Source organism: Apostichopus japonicus, chromosome 13 (genome assembly GCF_037975245.1).
Source record: "Apostichopus japonicus isolate 1M-3 chromosome 13, ASM3797524v1, whole genome shotgun sequence".
In the NCBI taxonomy this organism is placed as follows: Eukaryota; Metazoa; Echinodermata; class Holothuroidea; order Aspidochirotida; family Stichopodidae; genus Apostichopus; species Apostichopus japonicus.
Window position 1 is genome coordinate 10,670,983 of NC_092573.1, and position 27,579 is coordinate 10,698,561.

Below are 27,579 nucleotides of genomic sequence, written 5' to 3' on the forward strand. Positions count from 1 at the left end.
TTGTAAGACATTATATTAAATATCTTATTTGGTAAATTAACGAATTCGTTATATTGTATATGTTTTCATCTTAATAATAAAATCTGTTTAATTTTACGGTAGAAAATGTAAATGATGTCAGCTGTGTCGAATATATTATACTTTTTGCTATTGATTCCGAAATGTGGCAAGACGAAGAGTTTGTATAATGTCAATTAAAGTCAATGCATAGAATAGAATGCGAGTGTTTCATCGTGCCATTGAGCAATATAGAAATTACAAGAAACGTTACCTATATATATATATAAATATATATATATATATATATATATATATATATATATATATATATATATATATATATATTCAGTTGTCTGATGATCGCTCAACGCGTGAAACTCTGAGTAACAACTACTATAGTTGCACTAGTCTCAACAATAGTCTCCACACACATACCCGCTTTTCAACGCCCCCTCCCCCCCCCCCGCCCCAAAATAAAATAAATACAATTAGTTATAGCTTAACCGTGCTTGTAAACCTAATTATATACCTCATTTATAGCCTACATTATGACTCAGAAAGTGTTCACGTCTATACGTGCGTACGTCAAAGTATAAAGGTGGAAACATTTAAACATTAAAGTATCTCTTATTTAACTAATTATGTAACACATAACATGCAGTCGTTTGTTTGAAATTGCATCATACCATTCTTATCTTTCTTGAACAAATCATCTAATGAGGAAAACGTGATCTTATCAGGAAATTGGTAATTCCATAAATTAAGGGTTCAACATTTTGACAATCTTGGTGTTCCTGGTACATCCTTAAACCAGTTAGCTAGATTGATCGTTAACATTATTTGTGTGTGTGTGTGAATGCATAGCTGTACGTTTACACTATAATGAGGTATTGTGAGTATAGGCTATTAAATACCTTGTTACTCTTTAATAACGTCGTTTTGTAATTACAATGGAAAATGTTTTATTGATTCACATAGTTAAAGTCGGACCACCCGATAAATGTCACCTATTGGTTTCCGAATATATGGATAGATAGAAATATAAGGAAAGTGTCTAACCGAATCATTAACAAAACAATAATAAATGTTACTACCATTCATCATTTTACTATATGTACAAAAGCTAATAGAAATATATTCTACACGTTTCTAATTTACATAAAGCGTTGTAAAGCGGTATGTTTGTGTTAATGAATAAATTCGGGGGAAAATACTAAGATATGTTGTTAAATGATCCACGAAATTTTTTTTTTACTTCAGAATAATGATTTATAAGCATTTGTAAATTCAAATGTTCCACGTTCGTCATATGGTATCTTTAAAATTTCCCAGTAATTAAGTTTTGTCTACATGTTTTCCTCAAACTTATTCTCAAAGTTTAACAAGTTTAACAAATAGGGATCTGCAGTCTCACCATAAATCAACAAGGGGCCCCTCGGTCCTTACTAGTTCCGCGAAACTGGACAAACTGGATGCAGACTCTGAAATCACTCTGGAATCTCTTAGGGACATTTCTGGGAAAATCCCTTAAATTTTCCATAATAACTAGCAAATTTTAGCAACAAATCGTTGCCAAGGCTGTTCATTAGGCAACTGTACACACGTCTGTTCGTCAACCAACACTAAATACTCTGCATAAAACTATGCAACGTTAACACTGAATATTCTGCATAAAACTATGCAACGTTAGTAATGAATACTCTGCATAAAACTATGCAACGTTAACAATGGATACTCTGCATAAAACTATGCAACGTTAGTAATGAATACTCTGTATAAAACTATGCAACGTTAATATTGAATACTCTGTATAAAACTATGCAACGTTAACACCGAATACTCTGCATAAAACTATGTAACGTTAACACTGGATATTCTGTATAAAACTATGCAACGTTAACACTGAGTATACTCTGCATAGAACTATACAACTTTAACACTGAATACTCTGCATAAAACTTTAATATAAATGACCTATATTTATTTAATTGTTCGACTGTCTATCTGTTCACATGGGATAACGCGCTCGTCATCAAAATGTTTATGTGGTCGCCTCTAGATCTGATCACTGGCGCGTTCACGTGCAGTGTGTAAATCGTGATCTGATGACGAGCGCATTATCTCATGAGAACACAATTTAGTAACATTTTTAAGTTTGCATTTTGTGTCCCACGAAGTTTAAGGTACTTTTTCCTAGTTAAGGAGGTTCATCGTTCCTGATGCGATGTTGTTAAGGAAATACTAGTGAGTAAATACGTTGCTTGGCATAGGGTACTAACAGATTGTCTAACATTAAATATATAACACAGCTGAACGGTTACAGGTCATTGAATAATAGGAGGGCAGAGGGGGGACTCGTTCCCACTCGCAAAAAAAAGACATCAGAATACTTCCAATTAAATTTAATTACTTCCATTATACTTCAATTAAATTACTTCCATTACGTTTTATAACACACGCACGTAAGCACGTATACATTGAAAACTTTAAGCTTGTAATACACAAATGTAAATATTGGAAATCGGAGCAATGTTAGCTCACTGAAAGAAACAAATATTTCACACCTCTGTTTTGGCCCCTCCCTCTAGACCCCTCCACAAGATGGACACCATCAACCTCCATCCCCAGCCCCCCCCCCCCCTATCCGATCAAACTGTGACTAGAGCCTGGGTCACGGTACGATAAGAACCCACCCTACCCTTCCTTTCTCCCTTAACCCCCACCCCCACCCCTCCTTCTGGGATAAATTCGTGTTCACAATGTTATGTACACCTGAAACCTCGGAAGTGCCTTGCTATTATTGTACTCCTGCAATTGGTTGAAATCACGTGATGAATGGTCTTCCACGTGCCATTTGTATGATATGTTATATCATTAATCCCAGTCCGACCAGGAGTTACCTGTGCATATTATCTTGGCTCATGCATACATGTGGCTTATCGTCAAGGGTTATTAACCTACTTCCCTTTAATTCATAGTTCCTTATTCTATTACGATGGTTATCAATCATTTAACACAGATAAAAATGAACCTGAGGGCAAGCACGAACTCGATGTAATGCTTATAGACCTATGGATATGAAAACATATAAAAGAAACAATGTGTCGGTCATTCAGGGTCAATCTTGAACAAAATACAAGCTTGAAATGGAGTATTTCTCAGTGTGTGTGTGTGTGTGTGTAGTGTCGTTATGTTAATGTTGAAATAATTCCGTTAGGAATTGGTAATTGGCAGGGTGAGGAAAAGTAGCCAAATAGAAAACAGAGACTAAAATCAGAAAGAAAATGATCCGCCCTGTCTCACACCGCGCATGCGCCCGCCATCATTTCGGTTACATACGTAGAAAAGAAAAATCGGTTACACACGAAAACAACAGGGGGAAATTAGTTCGCGTTGCTAGGTAGATTATGTATTTAGTATTGAAATGAACATTGATATATACATGTCTCAGCTCAATTTTAATGTAACTTGTTTGCGTAACTGTTCAAGGGAGAAAGAAGGAAGTCACATGCATACAGATCTGTGAAAACCTCAGGGAATCCTATCCTACACTTAATCATATTCGTGATTTTGAGGAGAAAAAATCATCACGTGACATCAAATTTGATAATGTAAGACTAGATGCGTGCGGTAAATTACCCCAAAAGTACAAAATAAATGCCTGAAGGAAACACAACTTTAGGTTACCCATTTGTGGTTAAAGATGGCGCCAGAGAGAAATTATTTGAAGGCAAGCCCTACGATATTAGTTGTATTGCGCATATATGCGTAGATTTCATCTGTCATATATCATACTGTATCATACTGTCTAGCCTCTAAATTATAGGCTAGACAGTGTGAAATGTACGGTATTTTCGATATAAACGTATCCTGCATGATTATACATAAAACTTTTCTAATACGAACCAAAACTCTATAATGAATGACCTGAACAAATACTCTTAAATTTATAGTAACTGCCTTTGGGTGGGATGTGAGAAATTAAAGATGTAAAGCCGTTGGGCTCAACGTTGGGAATTAATATTTTACGACCATAATATTTATGTCAATTAAAATTTCCCGTAAGTACAGGTTCATGAACTAAGTATTAATTAACTAGATGTTTAGGCTGCATAGAGCCGGACTTAAGGTTTACGATTGACCTATATTGAGCAGCAATACTTTAGATAATTTAACGGCTGCAAAAATTATTTCATATGCGATAAATAAATTACAGTTTGAGTAGACGTTGTCGAACCAGTCGCCGTGACCCTTCCTACATCATCCTTTCGATTAACTGCACTTCTAATAGTAACGATCCCATTTTTCAAAAATGATGTGCATAAAGTTTAAAAAAAAAATTGTAATCCTTAAGCAAACAGCAAACTTTGTTAAAAAATAATAACAAATATGTTTGCATTATTATCATAAGAATTTTCAATGTAATGTCCCAACAAGTTATGCTCACTTAGATCCAACAGGGAGACCTTATCTTGTATTGTTGCAGAACAATTTGCACTTTTAAAAGAATAATTCTTAAAGTGAAGTCATTACAAAATGTATGTTCTAATCACTTTTAAGGCTTATACTTTAGGAGTATATACTTCTTCAGCTCCTCTCCAACTTGTCGCCTATCCAGATGGGTAGCGTTTAGCTAATGAGAACTTCTATCAAGACGTAGAGACCACATTACTTTTGTGATTTAGTGGGTAAGTCAATGGGGCTTTTAATGGACGTATGCTACCTCAAATACATATCTGCCAAATGAAAACTGGGGACTTTCCGTTCTTACAGTAGCTTTGGGAGTAAATTACTGTTGTCAGTTAATATCATTCAACGTTCTCCTGGAATCAGAGAGAAAGTTAAAGTTAAAAGACAATAGCTTTACATTTGGCAACACTTTGTGGTATTTTTTGTTTCTAAATGGAAGAATTAAGTTCGGCTTTTACAAGTGGTCTTGGTTTTGAATCCAAGGAGCCCACTGTACAGTCTCACTCATCACTGCACAAGGTAAAAGGATCAGGTTTGTCCTCACAGGAAGAAAGAAGACGAAGAAACCTGCAACTTCAAAAAGAGTAAAACTTTCGTTCTCATGATAATATTCTTGATATTTTCACCTTTCTTTTGGTTGTTTGAAGAGCATGCATGGCAAAATATCGAATCGTAATCTGTTTTCGCAGATTTAGTACCCGTGTGTTTCGATATAGTTTTAACAAGTACTCTCAACGTTTGCAAGGCACACAAACAACATAATGCGCATATGACTTGGCTAGTTACCTAGGCTATATGTTGGTATGAAACAATTTTAAAAATGTGAGCTGCTGTTGGAATTAATTGATGCGATGCTCTTATTCAGCAGGCTTTAGAGCAAATAGACATGACCTTTATTGAAAGTGCACAAGATAGGCCTACCTCATCCCAAACCTAACATGCTCATTCCATAGCCCAGGCTAATTGTTAGCTCTGATTTCTTTCAGACGACCGACAGGTGAAAGCCTGGACACTTTCCTTTGGTCACTACCGTCATGATCAAGTTAGTGAAAATAAAGCATGCGTTAAAATGTCAATTGTATGTTCTTATAAATATGGTTTGTTTGAATTTTGCAGGAAGAGGAAAGATTATCTTTCACAAGTCCGGAAATTAGTGGAGAGTGATGACGAGGGCATTGAAGATGATGAAGAGGAGATGGAGTCTTCATCTACCAGACAAAGAAGAAAACAGGGATGTAAAAGACACATGGCTAATCAGGTGAGAATTGGATAAGTGTTCCTATTTAGATTTAGTTCTCTTTAATTCTTTTCACAGTTCCAATAACTGCTTGTTCAACATACTTTATCATGTTCAGTAAAAGCAGAAAACTGCATTTACTGGTATTTGATGTTCAGTTTTGAGCTTGGTTAGTGCTTTGAGGAGGCCAAGTTTGTCTCAAACATTTCAAATTCGTTGAAACAAATAACAGCTCTCTTTAAAGGAATTAAACTGTGAGAGAGCAGCCAGAGTTTTCTGATTGGTTTGTTTTCATGATGGTGCATGCACTAAAAACTGCAAGAATGATAAAAGGCTCACTTAAATTAGAATGGTGGTAACATTTTGAAAATTTGACTGTGGCTTACTTTGAGTACTTTCAAAGTTCATGACACCTCATATATTACTTTCATGATGTAATTCATCTAGATTCAAGATGTGTTTGTAAGACTTTATTTGAGTGAATTATCAATGTTAAATCAATAAATTTTCAACAGAATTTTGTAACAGTAAAGAAGGTGTGTTACTGATGATGGTTGCAGTATGTTCTCTCTGCTTTTCCACATATATTTGTGATAAATTAAATTATATTAGTCACAATCACAATGTATTGTCTTTGCTTTTTAATTCATTTGGTGATACTATGGTGTTTTATATTCAGACCATGGCAAAGTTATCTGTACCCCATCATGTATGAATAACACCTACATCATGGTTCATTTTCATTCTTATTTTTGGTATCTTTATGCGATAGCTTCTTTCTTCATTGGTCAAATTTCTATGATTTTTGTTGCTGTTGTTGTTGTTGTACTTAATACATCATTGCTCATGTTAATTTCTAGCTCATGCTCTCCGAGTGGATGGTAGATGTACCTCCTGATTTAGATGACAACTGGTTTATGGTCGCCTGTCCAAGAGGCAGGAGATGTCTCGTTACCACAAATGGGGTAAAGACATCTCATAAATTCTACTTTACATTATAGTATGATCAGAATTCTTTTTAATATTCAGAGATGAAAGGATTAATTATTGTGTATTAAGGCTTACTGTGGTTGCAATTTGGGTTTTGTAACCTTGCTGTACCATATGTTGGACTGGGAATCATCAATAATGTGTATGATCCACATATTGTTACTACAGATATTTGCCTCATGAATATTTTATGACAGTGTAGGTAAAAAACAACAACTTAGACAAGGGACTGGGTTAGTTACATGTCTCCCCTATGTCGATGTACAAGCAGGAGAAAGGAAGTCACATTGCCACAGGTTTCATGTTCGAGTTTCATCCCAAAGATCAAACACAAGTCCTGCCTCACGTAGACTCCCTATAAATACCAGAGTTCTCGTAAAATGGTCATTTTATTCCTTGTATGTCTTTGCACATGTATATAATACCACAATATTTTAGGTCAATATATTTATATTAGTAAATACATATAAAATAATATATTAGTAGAATATTTGTAAAAGAAAATTAAGAGTTCTCGTAAAATGGTAATTTTATTCCTTGTTTGTCTTTGCACATATATATAATACCGCAATATTTTAGGTCAATATATTTATATTAGTAAATACATATAAAATAATATATTGGTAGATTTTATAGCATAAAATTAAGAAGAAACCTGTTTCACTGAAGCATACTATCAAATGAAACATTTATCACAGGAGATATAAATACAGAAAAAAGGGTTAAGAATAAAACAAGGATAGAAAGAAAGATGATTACAAGGAAGGAAATAGTAAGTTGAGAGAGAAAGAGGACAGATAAAGAGTTAGAGGAAGGGGGGGGGGGAGATTGGAGGTGAGGTGAGGTTAGGTGAGGGAGAGGAGACTAGACAAGAAAACAGAAAACAGATAGAACCACTGGATAAAGGAAGGTATCATGTTTTGAGAACTGCCTTTTGATCTTGTTTTGAAAAGTTGTTAAAAGACTTTTAAAGTCACCTAATATTTGATTTAGCATTGATGAAATTTGATTAACTCATCATATTTGGTGAGTGATATTAAAGAGGGCCTCTCTAACATCACTATCATGTGCATTGACGACAATTTTTGCAACAATTCATGTAGGCATAATCAGCTGGTTGTTACCAGGAACTAATTAAAAAATAATCAGTATTTCAGTATCTATTGTGAGACAAGTATCTGTTCTGATTCGTGGTATCTTTGGTCTGGACTCTGCTTTTGAACATTTTCCCTTCTTTCAAAATACAGTTTACTAAAAGAAAGAAACCACCAAAATAGCAATTGTTTATTGAGTTATTATATTTGTTCTATTATTGAATCATTGAATTTATAAATTAAAGTTTAAAGGTCAAAGATGCCATAATTCTTCCATGCTTAAAATACACGAGAAGGTACAGTAAATGAAAACTACCGTCATAAACTTTTATTTTTGTGATCTATCACTCGAAATCCTGCTCCTCATTTCATCAATTTCTAAACAGTTATGATTAGTTTGTAACTTTCAATTCCATCTTGCCTTCATGTCCTTCAACCTTTCTTTTTTTGACATTTCAACAGCCATATTTATTTCTGTAAAATCCCAACTTTTATTCTATTCATTCATCCGTCAGGGAACCACCCGTGCCTTCCGGAAAAATGGATATTGCTTCAAGAGATTTCCGTCGCACCTTCCCGCAGGGAAAAGAAGAAACAGATCTGGTGGGTTTTCTTTGGCATATCTGTTGCTTTGACAGCTTCATTAGAACTCCTTTTTGCAAGAACAGATTGCCTTTAGCGCCCTCTATTTTGACAAGAGCAAAGAAAGAGTGTTTTCTAGGATAAGTATTGAACCAGGAACCTTAGGAATACATGTCCAGTGCTCTATCAGCTGAGATTTCTAGAAATTTGCTACACACTTGTTTTTTTCTTGGGCCATGCCAGACAGAACTTACAGTAGCTTGCCATACTGTATAACTAGGATTCACATGCCATTTCATTTGATCTAACTTGTAAAGTTGCATGAAGAGGCTGATCCAGGATTTGCAAAAGGAGGTGCTGTGAACTTGAGGATATTGAGAGGCAACTGCATTGTAGAGGGATCTGGGTTCAATTCAATTGAAAGAGAAAAGAAACTTGGAAATGTGAAATGTTGTATTCTAAGGGATATTTAGGCTATTCATGAGGTCTATAAGCTAGGTTGTGTCAATAGACACTCTTAATGTTTTTGGTGTAGAAAGATGGGAAAGGTGAGGACAGGAGGTGTTTACACCCACCTCCCTACCCCCCCCCCACATCCTCCTGAAATTTCCATTGTTTATTTACTCAAAACAAACATTGAAACTATAAAATAAACTATATCTCTAAATTGCACTCAATGTTACATATATGTTCTTTACATGAAAAATCCCAATTTTATTTATATTGTATTCTTAATTCAGTTTTTGGTCCTTCTGTGCCAGCAGGAGCCTATTCTACTCAAGAAAAGGTATTCTCAGTGAATCTTGTGTGACTTTTTTGCTGGCAAATGTTCTAAAATGATCTGATTTACCTACAGGTGTAAAGAATACTAACATCGCTCAAGTTAATTTGGTTACTCTCATTTGAACAACAACTGCATGAATTCCACTTTTATGTGGAAATGCTATTATTTATTGCTTATGAGTACAAATTGCTGAACAGGAATACAAAAGTACAGCCTTGAGTACTATGAAGAGGTACTATATGTCCGTGTACTGGTATAGTGGAACCAAATGTTAATTAAACCCCACAAGTCCTAGTACACTCATGTCCAACAAGCCAGTTAGTGTCGTAGCTGGAGGTCAGTGTTGTCCAGAAGCCTGTATATATGTAGAAGGGAACATCCTGTATGCACTTTGCTCTGTTGTTTTAAAATAAAAACAAAACCCATGCATTATATTAAAAGTTATGTTTTTGTTAAAAGTTCAGAATTTTAGATCCAGCAGTTGCAAAACCCATCTCCCATGAAAGAATTTAATAAACATTGGAATAGATAAAGAAAGAAAAATATAGAAAAAGAAATAAGGCATGTGTGGCTCGGTGATGTCATATTTAGACTTGATCAAGTCTTCGGTTGAGTTTATGGAGAAGCATTTAAGTCTCTGATATCTCTCAAGTGTAATAATATTTTTCTCAGCTGATTTGGGGAAGCTGTTCCTGGCAGTTATCTCTATCGCATAGAACAATTAATGATGGTTGGGTTTGTGTGTGTCCTTGTGGAGTGTTAGCTCAGTGGTTAACGCGGGTGCCTTTCAATCATAAGGTCCCGAGTTCGAGTCACTCCAAGATTAATGTATGTCGTCCAGTTACAGAGTTTTTGACAATTGACAATTCATAATCATGGACGTATGAATGTAAGAGACTGACTTCGGTCAGCTTGATAAGCCAATGAGGCTTCTTCGTGAGTTCCTGCTTGCAGGAGGATCTAATATACATACATACACTCATACAACCCTTTCTACCTGACACATTCTTCACATCCCCATCTCAACATTTCTGCCATTATATTAAAGGGTTAAATAGTTTTGCACCCACTTTAACACACAGATGAAACTCAAACATCACTGACGGCAAATCTGACCTTTTCCTGCGTGAACTGTACGATATTTAATAACTCTCTTTCGCTATCTCGTCTCCCCTTCTTTGCTAAAGGGGACAGTAAACCTGTGATTTTGGATTGCGTCTTCAACGAGGCAGAAAAGACCTTCTACGTGTTGGACGTCATGTGTTGGATGAATCACCCCGTCTACGACAGCGACACAGAGTTCAGGTTCTTTTGGCTTCAAGCTAAATTTAGCGAGGTGCCGAATGCCAGTGAAATATCAGATATCAATCCTGTGAGTAGGTGTTTCATTCTTCACCGGCCAACCGTGAATTGCTGAGTTTTTTTTCTTATCAATTGCTACATTTTCCTTGCGCTTGAAGAAAGAGTTTTACTCTGGGTGCTTGGGATGACGTGAATATACTATACCCGACCTTTAACCCAAGCATTTTATAGTGATTATTATTATGAAGTTCACCCAACTTTTCTCCTCAAGGCTTTCTGAGTTAACGCATACATGAAAAAAAATTGGATAATTAAGTTGATAAACTTATGTCTGTAGTTTAGCATTGTAATTGTCATTTCAATGTATTTTTCTGTAGAAATGTAAACGATAAAAAAGGGAATGGTAAAACTATCCATACTCTGCTTTGTAGTTTCGTAGTCATAAATAAACTGCTGAATTTGTCAATAGAAATTGAACAATTGTCAAAAAGCAATCCTAATCTGAAAATCCCCTTATTGGTCTCTGTGATAGATACCACTGTCCTGAACAACTTTCCCAAACCGGCAAGAAAAAGCTTACCACATCAGGCAGATATCACAGATTTCATGTTCCTTCACACACAAGAGCAAACAAAGACTTGGTCAAGTCTAAATATGACATCATCAAGCCACATGTGCATATTTTGTTTCAATGTCTCTCTTTATTTATTACAATGTTTATTTACTGTAATGGACCATAGAAACACATGCAGTACTTTGCGATTATAAACACAAGAACGATTTGATTTCAGATCCAGTTAATTTATAATCCGCATAAAACAGGTTTCCTACCATTTTTTTTAAAATTGGATGATAAGCATTTATAGATATTGAGTGGAAACCTTTCAAATGTTGTCTCTTCTTAAATGTCGTCACTGATTCTTTCATCATCTCTAGTTTGCATTTATTCCGTTGCCATGTTATCCTTGCTCCAAGTCAACAATGGAGAGTGTGATGGGGAGAGAGATGCCCTTCAAGGTAAGGTATAGAGATTAATGCAACAGTTTCATGTAATTGTAAATAAAAAATATATAAATAATAAAAAATGAAAACACATATAATCCATATTTCACGTCCCATCAAATTCAATCAGGTAGCTAAAGATATGCACTCTGTGAATGTTGTGAGAATATTCCCCCCCCCCACCCCCGGTCGAAATTGTAGCATTTAAGTATAGAAAAACAGACATTGCTAGATATTAAAATATATTAAATGGGCCTATAAAGTGATACCAAAGTTTCTAGAAATTGTTTCAAGCCTTAAAACAAACTTTGAAGTGTTAGATGACCAATTGGGGTATTCCTGAGCATGGATATCATGTTTCTGTAATTTCTGCCAGATAATCTCAGGTTAAAGCAAAGATTATGTTCTCTGTTAATCCTTCAATGTAGAATGTTGATTTTAACTAGCAAGCATCAGTTGCTAGGTAAATCTACTGTGAAAGAATTGTGGACCTCTAGGTTGACTGTTGATTATTTTTTTTTACAAGTGAAACATTTTTTGTAGGAATTCCGGTCCTATTTTAGTGATAGGAAAATTACTAGATATATAGAGACTAGCCAAAAACTGTTTTAAAATTTTAAGCATTTTATTATCTATTTTGGGGGGCATGCCTAAGCATGATTGTCAAAATCTTATTTTAATTCTACCAAATTCACACAAACTTTTGGGCTAAAGGTTACCTGTTGATGTTTGTTTTGAAAAGAAAGTAAAATATTGTTTCTTTTCTAACATAGGTATTGAAGGTGCAAAAATTGCTAGATATATATAAAAAGTCACACTCAAACCTTACCAATAACCATAATGCATTTTCTTGATTGTTTTGGGGTTTTCTTTAGCATGTTATATTGTTGTGATGCTTGTTCTGTTCTGAGTAGAGCAAGTTTAATCTCTCCAAAACAGTGTTCAGTAAATGATAGTACCATCAAGCAGTGTTTCTTTTTAGTCCCAATAAGCATTTGTTGTAGGTGTCATCAAATTAGGGTTTGAAAAACACTTCCGAATATCCCCATTTTTTGGCTTTTATGTTTCTGTGAAGGCCGACTTGGATGGTATACTCTTCTACCACAAACAAACCCACTACACCACGGGAAGCACACCGTTGGTAGGCTGGCTGAAACCGTGGATGTTACCAGAGGTTCTACGTGTATCTGTACCACAGAAGTATATAGATAACAAACTACCCGAGGAACCATGGAAACCGCCAAACGTACCATCAGAAATGGAATGTTCTACTCAAGAGTCAACGACGGGCAAACAGACAGAAGAGCATGCTGGGTAAATGCTTTATCTTTTATATATTTGCTTAACGGTAAAGTGGCGAACTTGTATGTGAAGGATTGCTTATCTCTCGTCCCCCTACCCAATCACTGACTGATCTTCAAATTAATTTGTGAAGAATATTGTCTTGCGTAAAATGCAAAATAATATGCATAATATTAGTTTCAAAGTGAGCTTCTTCTTTTTGAAGAGGCATCTGTCCTCATAAAATGTCTACAGTTATTGAATCACTTTAGCGACCTATATTGCTTCACTTTCTTCTGTTTCTTGAAGATAAACTTCATGTTGTGTTTTTTTCTTCCCTTTAACAGATGAAAACAGGAAAAAAAAACAATGATGGGTGACAAGTTCTTGAAGACAAACAGTGGTAGGCAATTTTTAGTTTCAGCATTTATTTAGTTTTGCTTGTTCCAATTCTTCAAAAACCACATATAGTGAAGAGAAGCCTTGGGCAAATACTGCAAAAGTAAAAAATAAACTTAATTTAATTTATTATAAAATAATTTGAAATGAAAGTAGAATTAAAAATAGAGAGAGAGAAAAGAAGCAAGTTTTGGCACAGATTATAGAACTTAGAATCAGGACAAGATGCCCTAAGTATTAAAGCGTTAATGCTTCCATGGCACATATATGGCATATTAATAAAAATTAGATTTAGCATGATTACTCCACGACTCACTCAATTTTCCAAAGTTAAAAAATGCCAAAGACAGAAAAATAGCCAGTTAATGAGGCAAACGCTCTGTAGTGAATATTTAGTTTATGCCCTTAATGGTGCATCACATAGGTTTATGACCTCAGATTCTTGCAGCGACCATTTTTACATGCATACTGAAAATGCCATCTAAAAAGGCTTAGGTAGGAAGTAACAAAAACTTTGTGGTATAAGCCATGTTTAGCTAAATACGGGCAAATGTGCAAGCGACTGTATACTTTATGATACAGAGTAGTATGATACAAATAATGGTTGTTGCCAGGTATCAATTCATCTTTGTTGATCATATCAATGGAATGATATATTGATTTTCTTTATATGTGATAAGATACGGTCAAACCTCTCTTCGATTAGCTCTTTGAACATGATTAATACCTCTGTTGAAAACATAGGGAGATAAACTAGAGTCGATTGGTGATCAGTTACTGTGCTTTATTGTGTTCCCATGGTGACGAACTTCTAGAAGGGTGTTTCTCTGTTGTTTCATGGTTTCATCAACGACAGTCTTGTATTTGTAATAATTGGTAGGTTTGATGACTTTGACAACCTTTTGAGATCAGGTATTAACGTGATTAATACCTGTCTTGAATATGGTCTGGGAGAGTCGATTGATGATCAGTTACCATGCTTATTTTTGTTCCCATGGTAATAAACATGTAGAAGAGTGTCTCTGTTGTTTCATTACTGGCAAAATCTTATATTTGTAATAACTGGTAGGTTTGATAACTTTGGCAAACTTCTGAGATCAAAAGGGATGCTTTAAAAGTTATACACTTGTTATTATGCAAGACTCATGTATGTCTCTGTGGTTTGCTTCAAATGCATGATTTTTTTCCCCTTTAAAGATTCTTCTTAAAGAGACCTGTATTATCTTAGTACTGCTTCGCATTAAATGACAATTTGAACATCTAATGGATCTAATGTATTAAAGAGGCTAGGAGCATTATTATCCATTCATCATCCCTCTTTTGCTTCTGTTGGGGAGGTGTCCTTTCAACGTATTCAAAATAACTGTAGAATTTCCCATGAAAATTGTATGAATTTTACAATTTAAAAATAGTTACAAATTAACTATTTAGTTTCCTGTTTTACAAGGTTAACAGTTAGTCATACACTCCATGTTTTTACCTGGCGTCTTAAAAGACTTAGAATCTGAAGTTTACCCACAATGCACTAGTCACTCTTGGAGGGTTGCTTCAAGGAAAAAATGTTATTTTAAGCTATCTTGTTGGACAGATTAATGTCCGAATAGTTCTTAAAATTCTCTTATCTTTTAAACAAACTTTCCAAGAATTCACATTTTGAACTATGATTTCCATGGTCAACATGTGGTTGCCATGGTTACCATTTCTGCAATTTATGGATTTGACATCACAGGAGGAAACATTTCCATTGTTGCACAGTTTCTTACTTACTCAGTCAGACATTGGCTTTAGAAAAATTTGTATAAATTTTTACAAAATTGTTCAACTTTACAAAGAATTGAACATGTTTGCAAAAGTTGCAAACGTTTCAAAGAGTTTATTTGCAGATCATGGATCAAACATGTCTGCCTTCGAAAGTTGACTTTGAAAAGCCTTGGCGGAGCTCCTAGCTTCAACTAATTTTAAGGAAAGAGAAATTTTACTAAAACAGTTTCACACTTAATTTAGCAGAAAATTAATATATATTCAGTTAAGCAAGTAATAATCTCTAGTAATGTTAATATTAATTTACTATTTGTGAAAATTAGAAAGTCAGCAACCCCCAGAGAAACATTTAATTGTGCTTTTTTATTTATATTTGCTAATTAGTTTTTATACATCTTTGGAAAATGCAAGACTTTTAAACTCCCAGCAGCATCAAATTCAAACTGTAATACAATATTTCATTTTCTCAAAGTGAAGATTGTGTATCTTGATGAAATTCTGATGTCAAGTGTTGAAGAAAGCAATTTAAACAAATAGCATTTTCAACCTAAGTAGTTAATTTCTTGTGGCACACAAACACCAAGATTATCACAAAGTAAAATTCTCTCATATTTTTGTGGAAATGACACTTACCACATTTCTTGATTGACTTGTGAGTGATAATTAAGAAATAAAATTTACCTTGATTTGGATTATGTTGCTTACCATATCAAAATTCTACATCATAGGTGTCATGTCATCCTATGTTGACAGACTTTTGTTTTCTTGTTATGATAATGGGAGGATTGTTCTTCTGTCCTGTGTTCTTACATATCTTGTCACTTTAAGTTGGAAATTGTCTTAAAAAGAATATTTCAATTGCAGACATGAATGTAACACTTAATTTATGTAAAAAAAAGTATAAACTGTTAGTTAGAACAACCTCATCTCAGTTTCGAACCTCAAACTTGAAATATGGTTGATCTTGACTGGCTAACCACCCCTCCCACCACCTCCCCTCCATGCTATTTGAAGTTGGTTATGGCAGATGTTGTTTAAAAGTGTCATTTTCCTAAATAATAAGTTTTCTTGTAGGTTTTAGTCCTTGAAATATGATACATTTGGAATGTTGGTTTCTTTGTCATTGTTTAATCGTTACCCTGTCATTGTTGCCATTGTTCATTTACTTTCATAAAATATTCTATTTATTTTAAATATCATCAAGATGGCAGCTTACCTCTACTTCCCTTCTTGTTTACATCCTACCTGCAGCCAAAGTGATCTAGAAATGTTGTACCAGATAGCTTAATCTTGAACTATCTGCAGCTCTTATTCCAATGACATGAATCTTTTAAATCTTAAAAGAAAAATTAGCACAGTTCGGTGACAAGATGCATTGTTTTTGCCAAAGAAAATAAAGAAAAAGAAAAGCATGAAAGTGATAAAAACAAAATTATAAATAGAAGACAAAGAACATAGTAGAGAAGAAATAAGGCATTTTAGGCTGGAAGCTTCTTAGCAACTCAGTTGGAAAAGAAGCAAATATCACATTTTCCTAAGATTTTAATTCACACAGGCCAATTATCTTAGTAAGCAGCAGACGGGTCATTGTTGAGTAGCGTCCTTTCTTTATCATGACAACTCTACCCATAGGTAGCCTACCATGCAAACTCTATGGTAAATTCAATCCTAACCTTAGCAAAATGGAAACCAAGAATCAACTACACTATAAACTCTATAAGTTAACTTTGAGTCCTAACCTTATCCAAATAGAAACAGGGAGCCATTTAATACAAGCGCTCAGGGTTATAGCCACGCCGGCTGGCGGCGGCCGGTGGTAACCGCCACTCACGCCTGCCGACCGGCATTGGAAGTGAATAAACAGTCTACTGGCCGGCACAAAAAAAATAGTAAAATGCTTGTGAAATACAACAAAAGTAACAAATTTATCTTTCCCTTGCCGTAAAACATGATAATAACGTCACCATTTTTTCTGTTATTTACCAATTGTAAATCTGAAAAGTAGCAAAAATCACCCTTAAGCGGGCCCCTGGACCCCTGGCCGTGAGATGCGAGAGCTTTGCTCGCTACGCTTCGCAAATTTATTTAACCAGCACTCACAATCTCCTAGCTATAACCCTGCAAGCGCTATAGTATTTATTGAATCCTTTAAGTTTACTTTGAATCCTAACCTTATCCAAGTAAAAACAGGGAGCCTACTATACAAGCTGTATAGTATTTATTGAATCCTACCCTTAGCAACAGCCTCTACTGCACCCTTTTTTTGCCCTTCAAATAAAATTGCTGTTTATGAAGTTGTAACCAGACAGACTACCAGACATGTACAAAGCAAATAATATTCTTCTTTGACTTCTTTGACTTCTGATAAAAAACAGCAGTTCTGTGCTTGGATCAATCCTTTATATTCCTCTTTGTATTAATCATGAAAGCTTCCCTGTTTTTTTTGGTGTGATATGTAAAGTTTAAAATGAAATATATATGTCTATCAGACCTTTTGTTTATACTTTGATTGGGCCCATACAATTTAAAAACAAAATTAAAACCCTTCCTGGTGAATATACAGTTTGGTGTTTTAATTGCTTTCCATCAGTGATCAGTTGGTGAGACATAGAGGGCAGTAATGGTTTATACTGGTATGTGAAATCAGTTGATTGACAAAGGTGGATTTTATTATTAGTATTTATCTTGGGGACAAGGTGGTTGCATCATAAATATAATATGAAACTTTTACAGCACTTTTCAGTCAGTCTAAATGTCTTACTGTCTATTTTCACAATTCTTTATTTACCCTGATATAAGAAAAGATAATCCACCTTAATTGGCATCCATCTACACCCTCATTATGTCCTGAAAGGTCAGTCCCTATGTCACCACCCCCACCCCACCCCATACCCACACCCCGCCCCTTTAGACAAATTGCAGCTTCAACGTACCACTGCTTCTGAGAATTCATGAATTTTCTGATTTAACCCACAACCTTCTAGAGCGTTTTTGGAAATTTAAGAATAATTCTCATTTGTAAAAGTTGGGATATCCTTCAGTCCAACTTTATAGTTTGTTAGCAGAGTTCCACCTTCGATGATTGTACCTCTCAAGTTGTCCTTCCACCTGCCGGCTGGCAGGTAAATCTCACGATCTTTGGCTCCCTGCTCTAGCACCGGGGCGACCAACAGTTGATCTCCGATTAAGAATTCCGAGTCTGACGTGAGTGCCCTCTCGTCGTTGTCTCTGTTCCACCATATCGGTCTTATAATTGGTTCCCCTGTTGAGAGAAAGAGAACATTATGTGGGTCACTATGCTTGACCTTTAATTATGTCACTTCCTGAAAATGTCATGAAAAAACGTATATCTTAATTACACAAGAGTATTGAAATGACTTAGGTACATTGCATCACCATAATTTTAAGCATTCATTTATTCATCATTCTGTTAGAGTCTCCTCCTCTTATATAAAGAGAAAGAGGAAGTCAGGTCACCATCCTTGACCCTGCATGATGTCATTTCCTGTAACTATGAAGAATGCCAAACACAAAGCAAAAGGCCGCTGAAGATTTCAGCAACTGGTTGAAAGCATTATATAACTCTACACCATATTCATACATTCCAAATCATGACCAAGCTCTTGGGGTCGGCCACATGACGCTGTCCCTGTCACACAGACAAAAATAGCTACTCATACCACACACTTGCTGTCTGGTAAAAAGTGACAAATGTGGTTTACAATTCTTATATATGACTAGTAACAGTACACTATGAAGGAAAGTAAATCACTAGATACAAGGAGAACTACTGTTGAACTACTATAATAGTGAGCACCCATCTAAGTACAGTAACAAGTATGAGGCAATACTGGAGTTTTTCATTCCAGTGAGCTCGTCACCACCGATGCGCGTTAACATGCTAACGCGTGAACGTGTTGTAGCGTTAACATGACTCGAGTAACAACTCCAGACTACCAGTCGAAAGCACTTTTCATCGTCCCTATTCCACACACTGAATATTCATCATACATATTCCCCACCGATGGATGTCGAAGCAATTGGTAACAAGCATTAAATAACCACATAACTACATCTCACAAGCTTCTGCTCATCACATACTTGAACTGTGAATACAATATGTCAGGTATATATAGATCCTTCTGGAGCTTTAAGACAAGTTGAAGTGGAACGATGTTTGCGCCTCTCCAAGCTAGAAGACTAATTGCTTGAGGATTGTGTAATCTGATTATTACTGGAAACTTGATGGAAGTAATTCTACAGATTTTGTCAATTCATTCGTGAACAGCAGCTTACATCATGATCAATACAATTGCTAAACATGATTAATCTGAACAAAGAGTCGAGCCACTTGCGCGATGTCCGTCAACATATCGAGAACTACAAAAATCCCTTTTTTGGGGGATGAAGTGATGAAGTATGCCCTAGCAACGCATTTGACAGCTCAATTGACTATATAATGTCTTAATTTTGAGTAATTTTAGGTGTATCGTGAAATCATCATTCTCCAAAATAATTTGCAAATCGAAAAAGCTTTAAAAACCATATAGACTCACAACACTATGTACATTTCCATAAGTAGACATTTTTGCGTAACATTATGAAACTGTTGAGATTGTCGCACTACCAGGACTTATATTACAGTACACCTCTATGAGGTATAGAAATGATCATAGCATTTATATGGAACAGCAGCACAGCTGTCACACATTTATTTAAATATGGCCAAAATATGATTGTCTACGTTTATTGTTAACGAAAACTCACCACCATTCTAAAATGGACGAGACTTTTTCTGAAGATGGATCACATGTCACAAATGGCCAAGACAAAGCAATTAATGTCATTTGTTATGGGTTTTGTTTTGAGTACCTTTTAATGTAATAATGATTTCCACCAAACTAGCACTGTATTTACTTAGGCATGAGTTTGGTTAGCCTATATCAGCTAAGTACATACAGTATGGTGGTAGATAAAGTTTGGTGATGATAGAGCAAAATTGTTTCTTAGATGATCATCATTTTGAGTTTGCCTTAAATATATGATTTAGCTTTATCCTTCAACTAAATGATAATGTACTATGAAATTTTAGTTGATTATGCCAAAATGAAGTAGATTTGTACTTGAAAGTTCTGGAATTAGAGCAGTTACTAAGCTAGATTGAATTTTTTCTTTGCTGTTTGTTTTTTTCTAAGCTTGCTGTATATATCCAGTAAATGGGTAAAATATTTCATGAAAACGCTAGAGAAAAAAAAACAATTGATGTCTCCTCCTTTGACTATCAATTCTAATTGTTTTCTTTAAAGGATGTTTAAATTTTTAAAAAATGCATTCAAACAAGTTGCAATAATTTGAGTCTCACGTGGCAACTACAGTATCTAGCAATGCAGCTATATAACACATTATGCAAATTAGTATGCAAATAGGGAACACACGCAGATGGCTGTGTAGTCGTATATACCATTATACTCCATGTTGCCATGTCTCATAACCGATGGCAATTACTTATTCATGAATCCTTCATCTCGGAACTTGTTTTTTTTTCCTGAAGTGACTAATGACTGTGTGGTTTACATCTCCAAAGTGTTGACGCTTAAAAGACGACACTGTTCACGATAGCATGGTAGAAAACCAGGGCAACAACAGCGTTCTAATTAAGTGGTTCAGTGTAGCTTAATGATCCCATCTCATCTTTCTTTGTAACCGTGGATACCATCAATATTTTAAACATACCTGTCATCTTCTCACGATGGTATGAATCTCATCTCATAAAATATGTACTAATTTAAAGGGAAGTTGCAATTATCTGGATATGTTTTTGTGTTTTTAATAACTAAATGGAAGCCTTTTTTGTATAAGTCTAGTTTATTTCAGTACTAACGTTATATAGTGGGTCGGTCTCTCCCATCCATGGCCAAAATCAACAGAGAGTGTCGGCCATATTGGTCGTATCTAGTTCTGCGATGACTTCACAAATTGTAGTCTATGACTGTAGATTATAATGTTTTTATACCATGAGTTGCTCACCAGTAATATATATACTATTTTACTTTTGTATAATTGAGGAAGAGAATTTGTGAGTTTCAAGTTAATCTGTTAAACTGTTGTAAGCACCTTAACTTGTGCTTTCTGAAGCATGCGTTTCTAGTTCAGCAAATCTACACACGCGGGACCTTAAACTAGTTAATCAGCACGCATCAGTAAGGCAAAGTTCATCAGGCATGTTCACAACTTGTGAGCGCTTTGACGTGTTACTTAAAATCAGAGATTGTTACACAGTACAGATTAGGCAAATGAGGACCGATGTGGCAGCACCCTCTATCATAAGGCTGGAGAGCCCCATTGTTTCCTACTTCTCGTTAAAGGCATTGAAGACTCGCCCCAAACCGCGTACGGCCATATAAAAAGTTAACTTTTATGTTGCTTGCAAGTGACGTTTTCTTTGTGTCGCTGCAAAATGCAGACAGTAATGAAACGTTATACCTTGTTATCTTTAGCTGGACCTGAGATGTCCATTGCTGTATCGTTTATACACTGTGCTGTGGGTATTGACCGCAGTTGAATGTACTGACTGTACACTAGTGTCTAATTACCGACGAAGCAAGCTGTGTGTGTACTTTCTGGGATCGATGGTGGTGTCTAACACTTCTGTTACACCTCATTCGAAACTAGGTCAGATTACCGGCATTAGACGTTTCTTTTTGCGCGAGTCTTCACTCCCTTTAAGTGTCACTCAAGCAACATGCACAGTATCTATCCAATTGCTCTGTCACCTTTTCTTCTTGGCTAGCTGGTGGATTAACCCTTTCCCCTTTATATCCCGCTTTGCTATTGAATCAGTCTTTATCAAATTACCCCCTTCCCCTTTATATCCCTTGCTTGCTAATGAATCAGTATTTATCGATACCCAAAAAAAAAATCCCAGATGCATTTAGACATCAATGTTAAATCACATGTAAATTAAAAAAACAATTCCCCCCCACCCCCCCCCCCCAAAAAAAACCAATTTGATGGATTAAATGAAATGAATGCTTGGAACCTAATAAAAAAAATTCTTCAGGGTCAACCAAAGGGGGTGGTGATGCTTTGAAATACAACATTTGTAGGACTTATCTCGTCCTTACCGTTGATAATTGCTTGTTGGGCCCAGGTCTTCATCATCGAAGACACTTCCTCCCGATGGAATCTAATCATCTCCTGCACGTACGTAGTAGCGTTAGGACTTATATCCCAAGGCATGACGCAGAATGACATGACCGGGAGGTAAGTCATCAGTTGAACCCATCGGACGTACAACTCCTCGTCCAGCAGCGGGTGATTGGTGTCGTGCCCAGTGTCGATGGGTCCACAGACCGGAGGGGGTATGACGAAGGGGTAACCTAATATTCCATGCAACAGAACCGCCGGTATGATACCTCGAAGACCATTCTCGCCATGCCAGTTCGGCCCCCACGGGTCCATCTGAATGAAGAGCGGACTCTCTTGCGATCGGTGGCCACATTTCCTCCTTCCGGAACGACCCAGCCTGTCGGCCACTTTTGTGTAAAACGTGCAAAAGACAGTCGGGTCGTTGTATCGGTCTGGAAACTGGTGGAATTCAAAGTGAGGTGGCATAGGCATTCCGTACCCACCTTCGAATACCAACGAGGTGAACGAGTTGACTTTCCTAAACCGTTGCCATCTCTCGTAGAGCCAATCTCTAGCTTCGCTATTAGTGACGTCCAGTATTCCCGAATACGTCCCTCTCCATTCTACGAGTGTAGGTGCCAGCCCACCGACATCTCTGATTAGAAACATTTTTGACGCTAGAACAGCAAACGAGTCAGATGCTACATCAAAGTACGGACTGAGATGCACCGTCCAGTTGAAACCGACGCTGGAGGTCAGGACGTCCGTTGAAAGAAACATTTCCGACTCTAAGTGGTTGGCTATATATGCCGGTGCTTCCAATTCGATATCTCCACTGTGAAAGCCATTGTACTTCAGCAGCTGCACGAATCGTAGAAGACTCTGACTGCTGATATTTGGTAAGTTTGCAGCGGTGTGCCATATTGGCGTGGAAAATGACTTTGGGTTTGGCGTGTGAGTCGGCGGTTTGAACAATGTCCTCGTGGCATGGCGGTGTGCTGCTGTGACGTTATTGGATATAAAGACTTTGTAGATCAGGGCCGGATAATCGTTGAGAGGATTTTGAAACGGAGAGCTCAGGGCCTCGCTCCTGAAGCATAACCGCTGGGAGTGGTTGTCGTTAGAACCGACGTAGAGGGGAACATCGTCCTGCACGACTAAAGAAAGCCCCGACGACGAGAGCCAGAACCTCTCGAGTATCCCTCCAAATGATTCTGCGCTCTGGTCGTTCCCTCTGGAGATGAACGGCTGCATCTCTATATTCGTCCGGTCTAACGGCCAGACCGGTGGAGACGAGAGGCTACCTCCGTACCAGTGGTCGTCGCCCATCAGTATGCAGTCTTGTAAGGGTGAATCTAACTTTGCAGAGTCCCATTTGATTTCTACGATTATAAGAGCACCTTCCTCCTCGGAAGTTATCTCCATCCTAGCTAGCCGTTCGTCATCCTCCCCGCTCTTCAACCAATCGATGCATATGGCATCCTTGACGAACATATCCTCGCACACCAGCGGGTAGGCGTCGCCCGGCAGAAGCATCCCGACCTCTGCGCGGAGCACTCTGTCGTCATTCAAATTTGTCAGATGCAGTTCTTGTGTGACGGGATCGAACCGAATGTGGCCGGCTCTTCGGATGCTCATCCGTCCATGCTGGGTGATGTAGTACCAGGAGAGGAAGACAATGATGCAGGTAGTGACGGAGAGGACACACAGCGCTCTCCTCGTCTTCTTACTGAAGAAGGTGGTGGATTTCAATTCGATAGACGGTGACTTACGCAGAAGAGAAATAGTTTTGTTGGGAGAGGTTGAGCTCATCTCCACCTCCATTTTGAGCAGGTCCATCGCAGTCGCAGCAGAGAATTCATCGTATTTATGATCTCGTAGCCCCAGTTTTGCCATTGATTCGCTGCTGTTTTCCTTTAGCTTCTCGTCAGAATTTTACTGAAAAGAGAAAAAGCAATGGTTCAACTTTTGATAAAACTTTTAATGTAAGGGATATGAATAAAGTTGTAAGTAAAATCACTTTGAGAAATTAGGTAAATGAAAGTTTTAGCAATCATCATAGTTTCCAACAGCTTCATAAACTGAGCATGTACTCTGTCACCATTTGATCCGCCAAATAATCCTCAGACACGAGGATCAAGGATCAAATATCGAGGATCGAGTTCACATTGGTACCACTTAATAGTGCCAATGATTTCAGTGTGTCTGTACGTTGAAATGCATTTCCGCAGGGAAGTCCTCTGTCGAAAAAATTTAGTCTCGTACGGAAAATCTTTAAGATTTTCTTACACTTCTATTACTAGCGAAAAAGCTTATAACTCAATCCAATTTTGGAAACTACAACTCATTTCTTACTGAAAGTTGTGAATGAGAATTTTTACCATGCATCCTACTGAGTATGCACTTATTCACATGTATTAAGTGGGCTCCTGTGGGCTTAAGTGGGCTCCTGGATTTAACTATACCCATCTGCGACTATGGTTGCCTTACAGGCAGTTTAGGGGGCCCCGGAATGTATGTCTGGCCTAGTGTCCACAAAGAGTTGTAAATTTATCTGCCTGGAAAGCAGTTATTTACGATACTATAAAGCTGCGGCCACGGGTCCATATGATGAGAAGCCGAATATTTAGTTACAGTTCACGTTAGGTGGCTATCCCAATGTTCAGTTTTGGATCTTTTTGGAATTATATTTTACACTTTGAAAGACCAGATGGCCGGTGAAGCTGTGGCTTAAACTACTGGATGAAAAGCCCTTTAATACTTCAGCCAGTCAGTTCTTGAATCCTTGAACCAACAATTTTTTTATGCTAGTTTTCATTGCAGCTGATAAACGCCTGTATCCGCTCAACCCTAAGGACTGGTAAATCCAGCCCTGGCCAACTACCCGCCATGACTTATCATGAACTACACATGGCACTCAGGCCAGCATAGGTGTCACTTTCCTCCTTTGAAAGTATTATCACTCCTTCAGAGTAAAAGTTTCACACATGTGCCGGCCAAGGTGCTAATTCAATCGCACAGTTGTATGTCAAAACTGAAGCACCTGCTATAAATTAGAACATGTCTTCACGGCTACTTAATGGGTGAAAACTCTGCAGTTCTTTAATTATATTTCTATGTCATCTGCTTGACAAAAAGGATGTCAAATGGGATCATAATTTGGATCATAATTTCATACAGCCGCTGCGAGAAAAAGTATCATCGGGAATGAATGAATGAATCTGAGCTGTAAGTATTTGAGATCAAACATTAAAGTGGATACATGAATTATGTATGTATTTCAGATCCTCCTGCAAGCAGGAACTCGCGAAGAAGCCTCATTGGCTTATCAAAGCTGCAAGCTGACCGAAGTCAGTCTCTTACATTCATATTTAACGTCCATGATTATGAATTGTCAATTGTCAACAACTCTGTAACTGGATGACATACATTAATCTTGGAGTGACTTGAACTGGGGACCTTATGATTGGAAGGCACCGGCGTTAACCACTGAGCTAACACTCCTTGTTGATGAACACTCCTTGTTGATGAAAGTTGATGAAATTATCTATGAAACAACCTTGAAATACCTTGTTAATAAAAACCCCTGATGTGTACTCATACCCTGTAAGATCTCATACAGTGGGAAATCTAGTGGGCAATAGCTACAAGTGCAAGGTATTGTACTTATACACATGCTTAAAGCATTGCACTCCGTATTGTACGTATGGCAAGCAGAATTCTACCTGTACACATAATCGTGCAGTTCAAAATAACTTCTGTTCCGGCAGAAAGCTACGTAAACCTCCGTATTCCGTAAATTTGGCATTCTCATGTTTGTTGAAAGGGTAATTAATTCATGAAATACTAATCCCCCCCCTCCCCTCCGAGAAGATGGTATGTTATTTTAGCTGAGATGTGAAACCGGCTATTTTTAGAATGTCACGGTGGAAGGGAAGCTGACAAGATCACCAAAAATAGTAAAGATTTCCTACGTAACCCTGTCTATGTGCCCCTCAAAATAACAGATAATTTTCCCTCCTGGAGCACAGTTTTAGGATGTTATTCTTGAAGATGTCCTTCTCCAGCGCTGCAGCATTTATAGTTCAGCTATTAAGCCAAGATAAACAGTTGGGGCTCCTCGGTTGTAGAAAAGCTCTTTGGCACTACGTGGAGCCTCTTTAGCGCTCGCATAATGAAAGATAAATAGCGGAAGCACATTAAATGCGAGTAGGATATATATCAAAATGTAACATTTTGTCGTTATGTTTTTTTAATCGGAAAATTTACTGACATGATTGACATTGTGTGCATGTAGATGTAAAATGTGAATTTTGAGGAAACTGAATTGACCTTGAATTTTGTTTCGTACTAACAAAAGCATGAAAGTTAAAAAATAACATGCTGAGTTAATTAATGTGATAGATCTAACTACACTAATAATATGCAAGTTACAGTAGTATGGAACATGTAAGTACATTCACAAAACAATCTTTGTAATTTCAATATATTATAATGTATAAAAGTAATATATACCTTATAATTAATTGCATTGCAAAGCATTTGGGTTTTGACATTTTCTTACGTAAGAGGACTTATATAAATTTTAGAGTTTATCCTATGACCTGACAGGGTTAGATGGTGCTGATTTTACAGCCTCTGATACCCTTAAGCACAATATAAGCTTGTTTCCCCTCTCCCCTCTCCAATTGCCTTAAGTATTAAGTGTTGCAGGGAAAAACCAAAAATAGATCCTTTTTAATGCCTGGAATTAAAATGGAGATGGGCTGGGCATATCACAAGATATAAGGTATTAGATGGTCAAATATGGATGGCAGAATGTCAGCCAGAGAATGGGAGAAGAAGAAAGGGGAGATAAGGAGAAGATGGAGAGATGACATATCTGAGTACGCAAAGACACCAACAAGGGCTAGGACAGCACAAGAGAGAGAGAGAGACAGATTGAAACCGCTTAAGGAGGGCTACATTCAACAGAGGATGAACAATGCCTGACGATGATGATGATGGCCATGATGATCATGATCATATCATGATGATGATCAGGATCATGATGATGATGAATGCCTGGAAGTGTTCACAGAGGCTTAGCTTGAACTTGGAGGCCCCTACAAGTATATAGGTACTGTAATCTGGCACTGACTGGGGTATGTTGTGTAGTCTTGCTAGATACGATCTTACTTACGCATAAAGCTTCAACAAAGTCACGTAACGTTATGGTACAATTGAATTATTACGTGTACGTGCAACAATCTAGCAACAGTGTAATATATATGTCTCACTGAGATTCACAGGGTATGTAGCCCAGCTGTTTGTGCACAATCAAATTGCTTTATTTCCAAGTTTCATTGGATATGGAATTATGGATGATCAATTCACATTGAAACAACTCAGAAATGACAGCATCTCAGAGAAGGTTTAAATTTGCTCGGGACACACTATACAGCTCTCTCTGTCTGAACTTGATAGGAATTCTTCCTGCGGTCATAAAACCTCTCAGATTAATCAAAAGAAAATTAGGAAACAAAATATATATTTTGAATAAATCCAGA

At 36.9% G+C, this 27,579-nt stretch overlaps 2 protein-coding genes across 4 annotated transcripts in view; one reads left to right on the top strand and one right to left on the bottom strand.

Moving 5' to 3' along the window:
- The first annotated feature begins 4,715 nt into the window (after positions 1–4,715).
- LOC139978164 (snurportin-1-like) overlaps positions 4,716–27,579 on the top strand; it is a 55,762-nt gene continuing 32,898 nt past the window's right edge. The window contains exons 1-8 of the mRNA XM_071988086.1: positions 4,716–5,054; positions 5,587–5,728; positions 6,568–6,672; positions 8,307–8,394; positions 10,345–10,529; positions 11,396–11,476; positions 12,537–12,775; positions 13,090–13,145. Coding sequence (XP_071844187.1) covers positions 4,903–5,054; positions 5,587–5,728; positions 6,568–6,672; positions 8,307–8,394; positions 10,345–10,529; positions 11,396–11,476; positions 12,537–12,775; positions 13,090–13,093 — 996 coding nt within the window. The 5' untranslated portion in view covers positions 4,716–4,902 and the 3' untranslated portion in view covers positions 13,094–13,145. The remainder of the gene's footprint in view (positions 5,055–5,586; positions 5,729–6,567; positions 6,673–8,306; positions 8,395–10,344; positions 10,530–11,395; positions 11,477–12,536; positions 12,776–13,089; positions 13,146–27,579) is intronic.
- LOC139978159 (myogenesis-regulating glycosidase-like) overlaps positions 13,154–27,579 on the bottom strand; it is a 43,527-nt gene continuing 29,101 nt past the window's right edge. For all 3 annotated transcript variants that reach the window (XM_071988063.1, XM_071988065.1, XM_071988064.1), the window contains exons 2-3: positions 22,027–23,968; positions 13,154–18,164 (exon numbers count right to left, since the gene is read on the bottom strand). In XM_071988063.1, the coding sequence (XP_071844164.1) occupies positions 17,902–18,164; positions 22,027–23,926 (2,163 nt within the window). In that variant the 5' untranslated portion in view covers positions 23,927–23,968 and the 3' untranslated portion in view covers positions 13,154–17,901. The remainder of the gene's footprint in view (positions 18,165–22,026; positions 23,969–27,579) is intronic.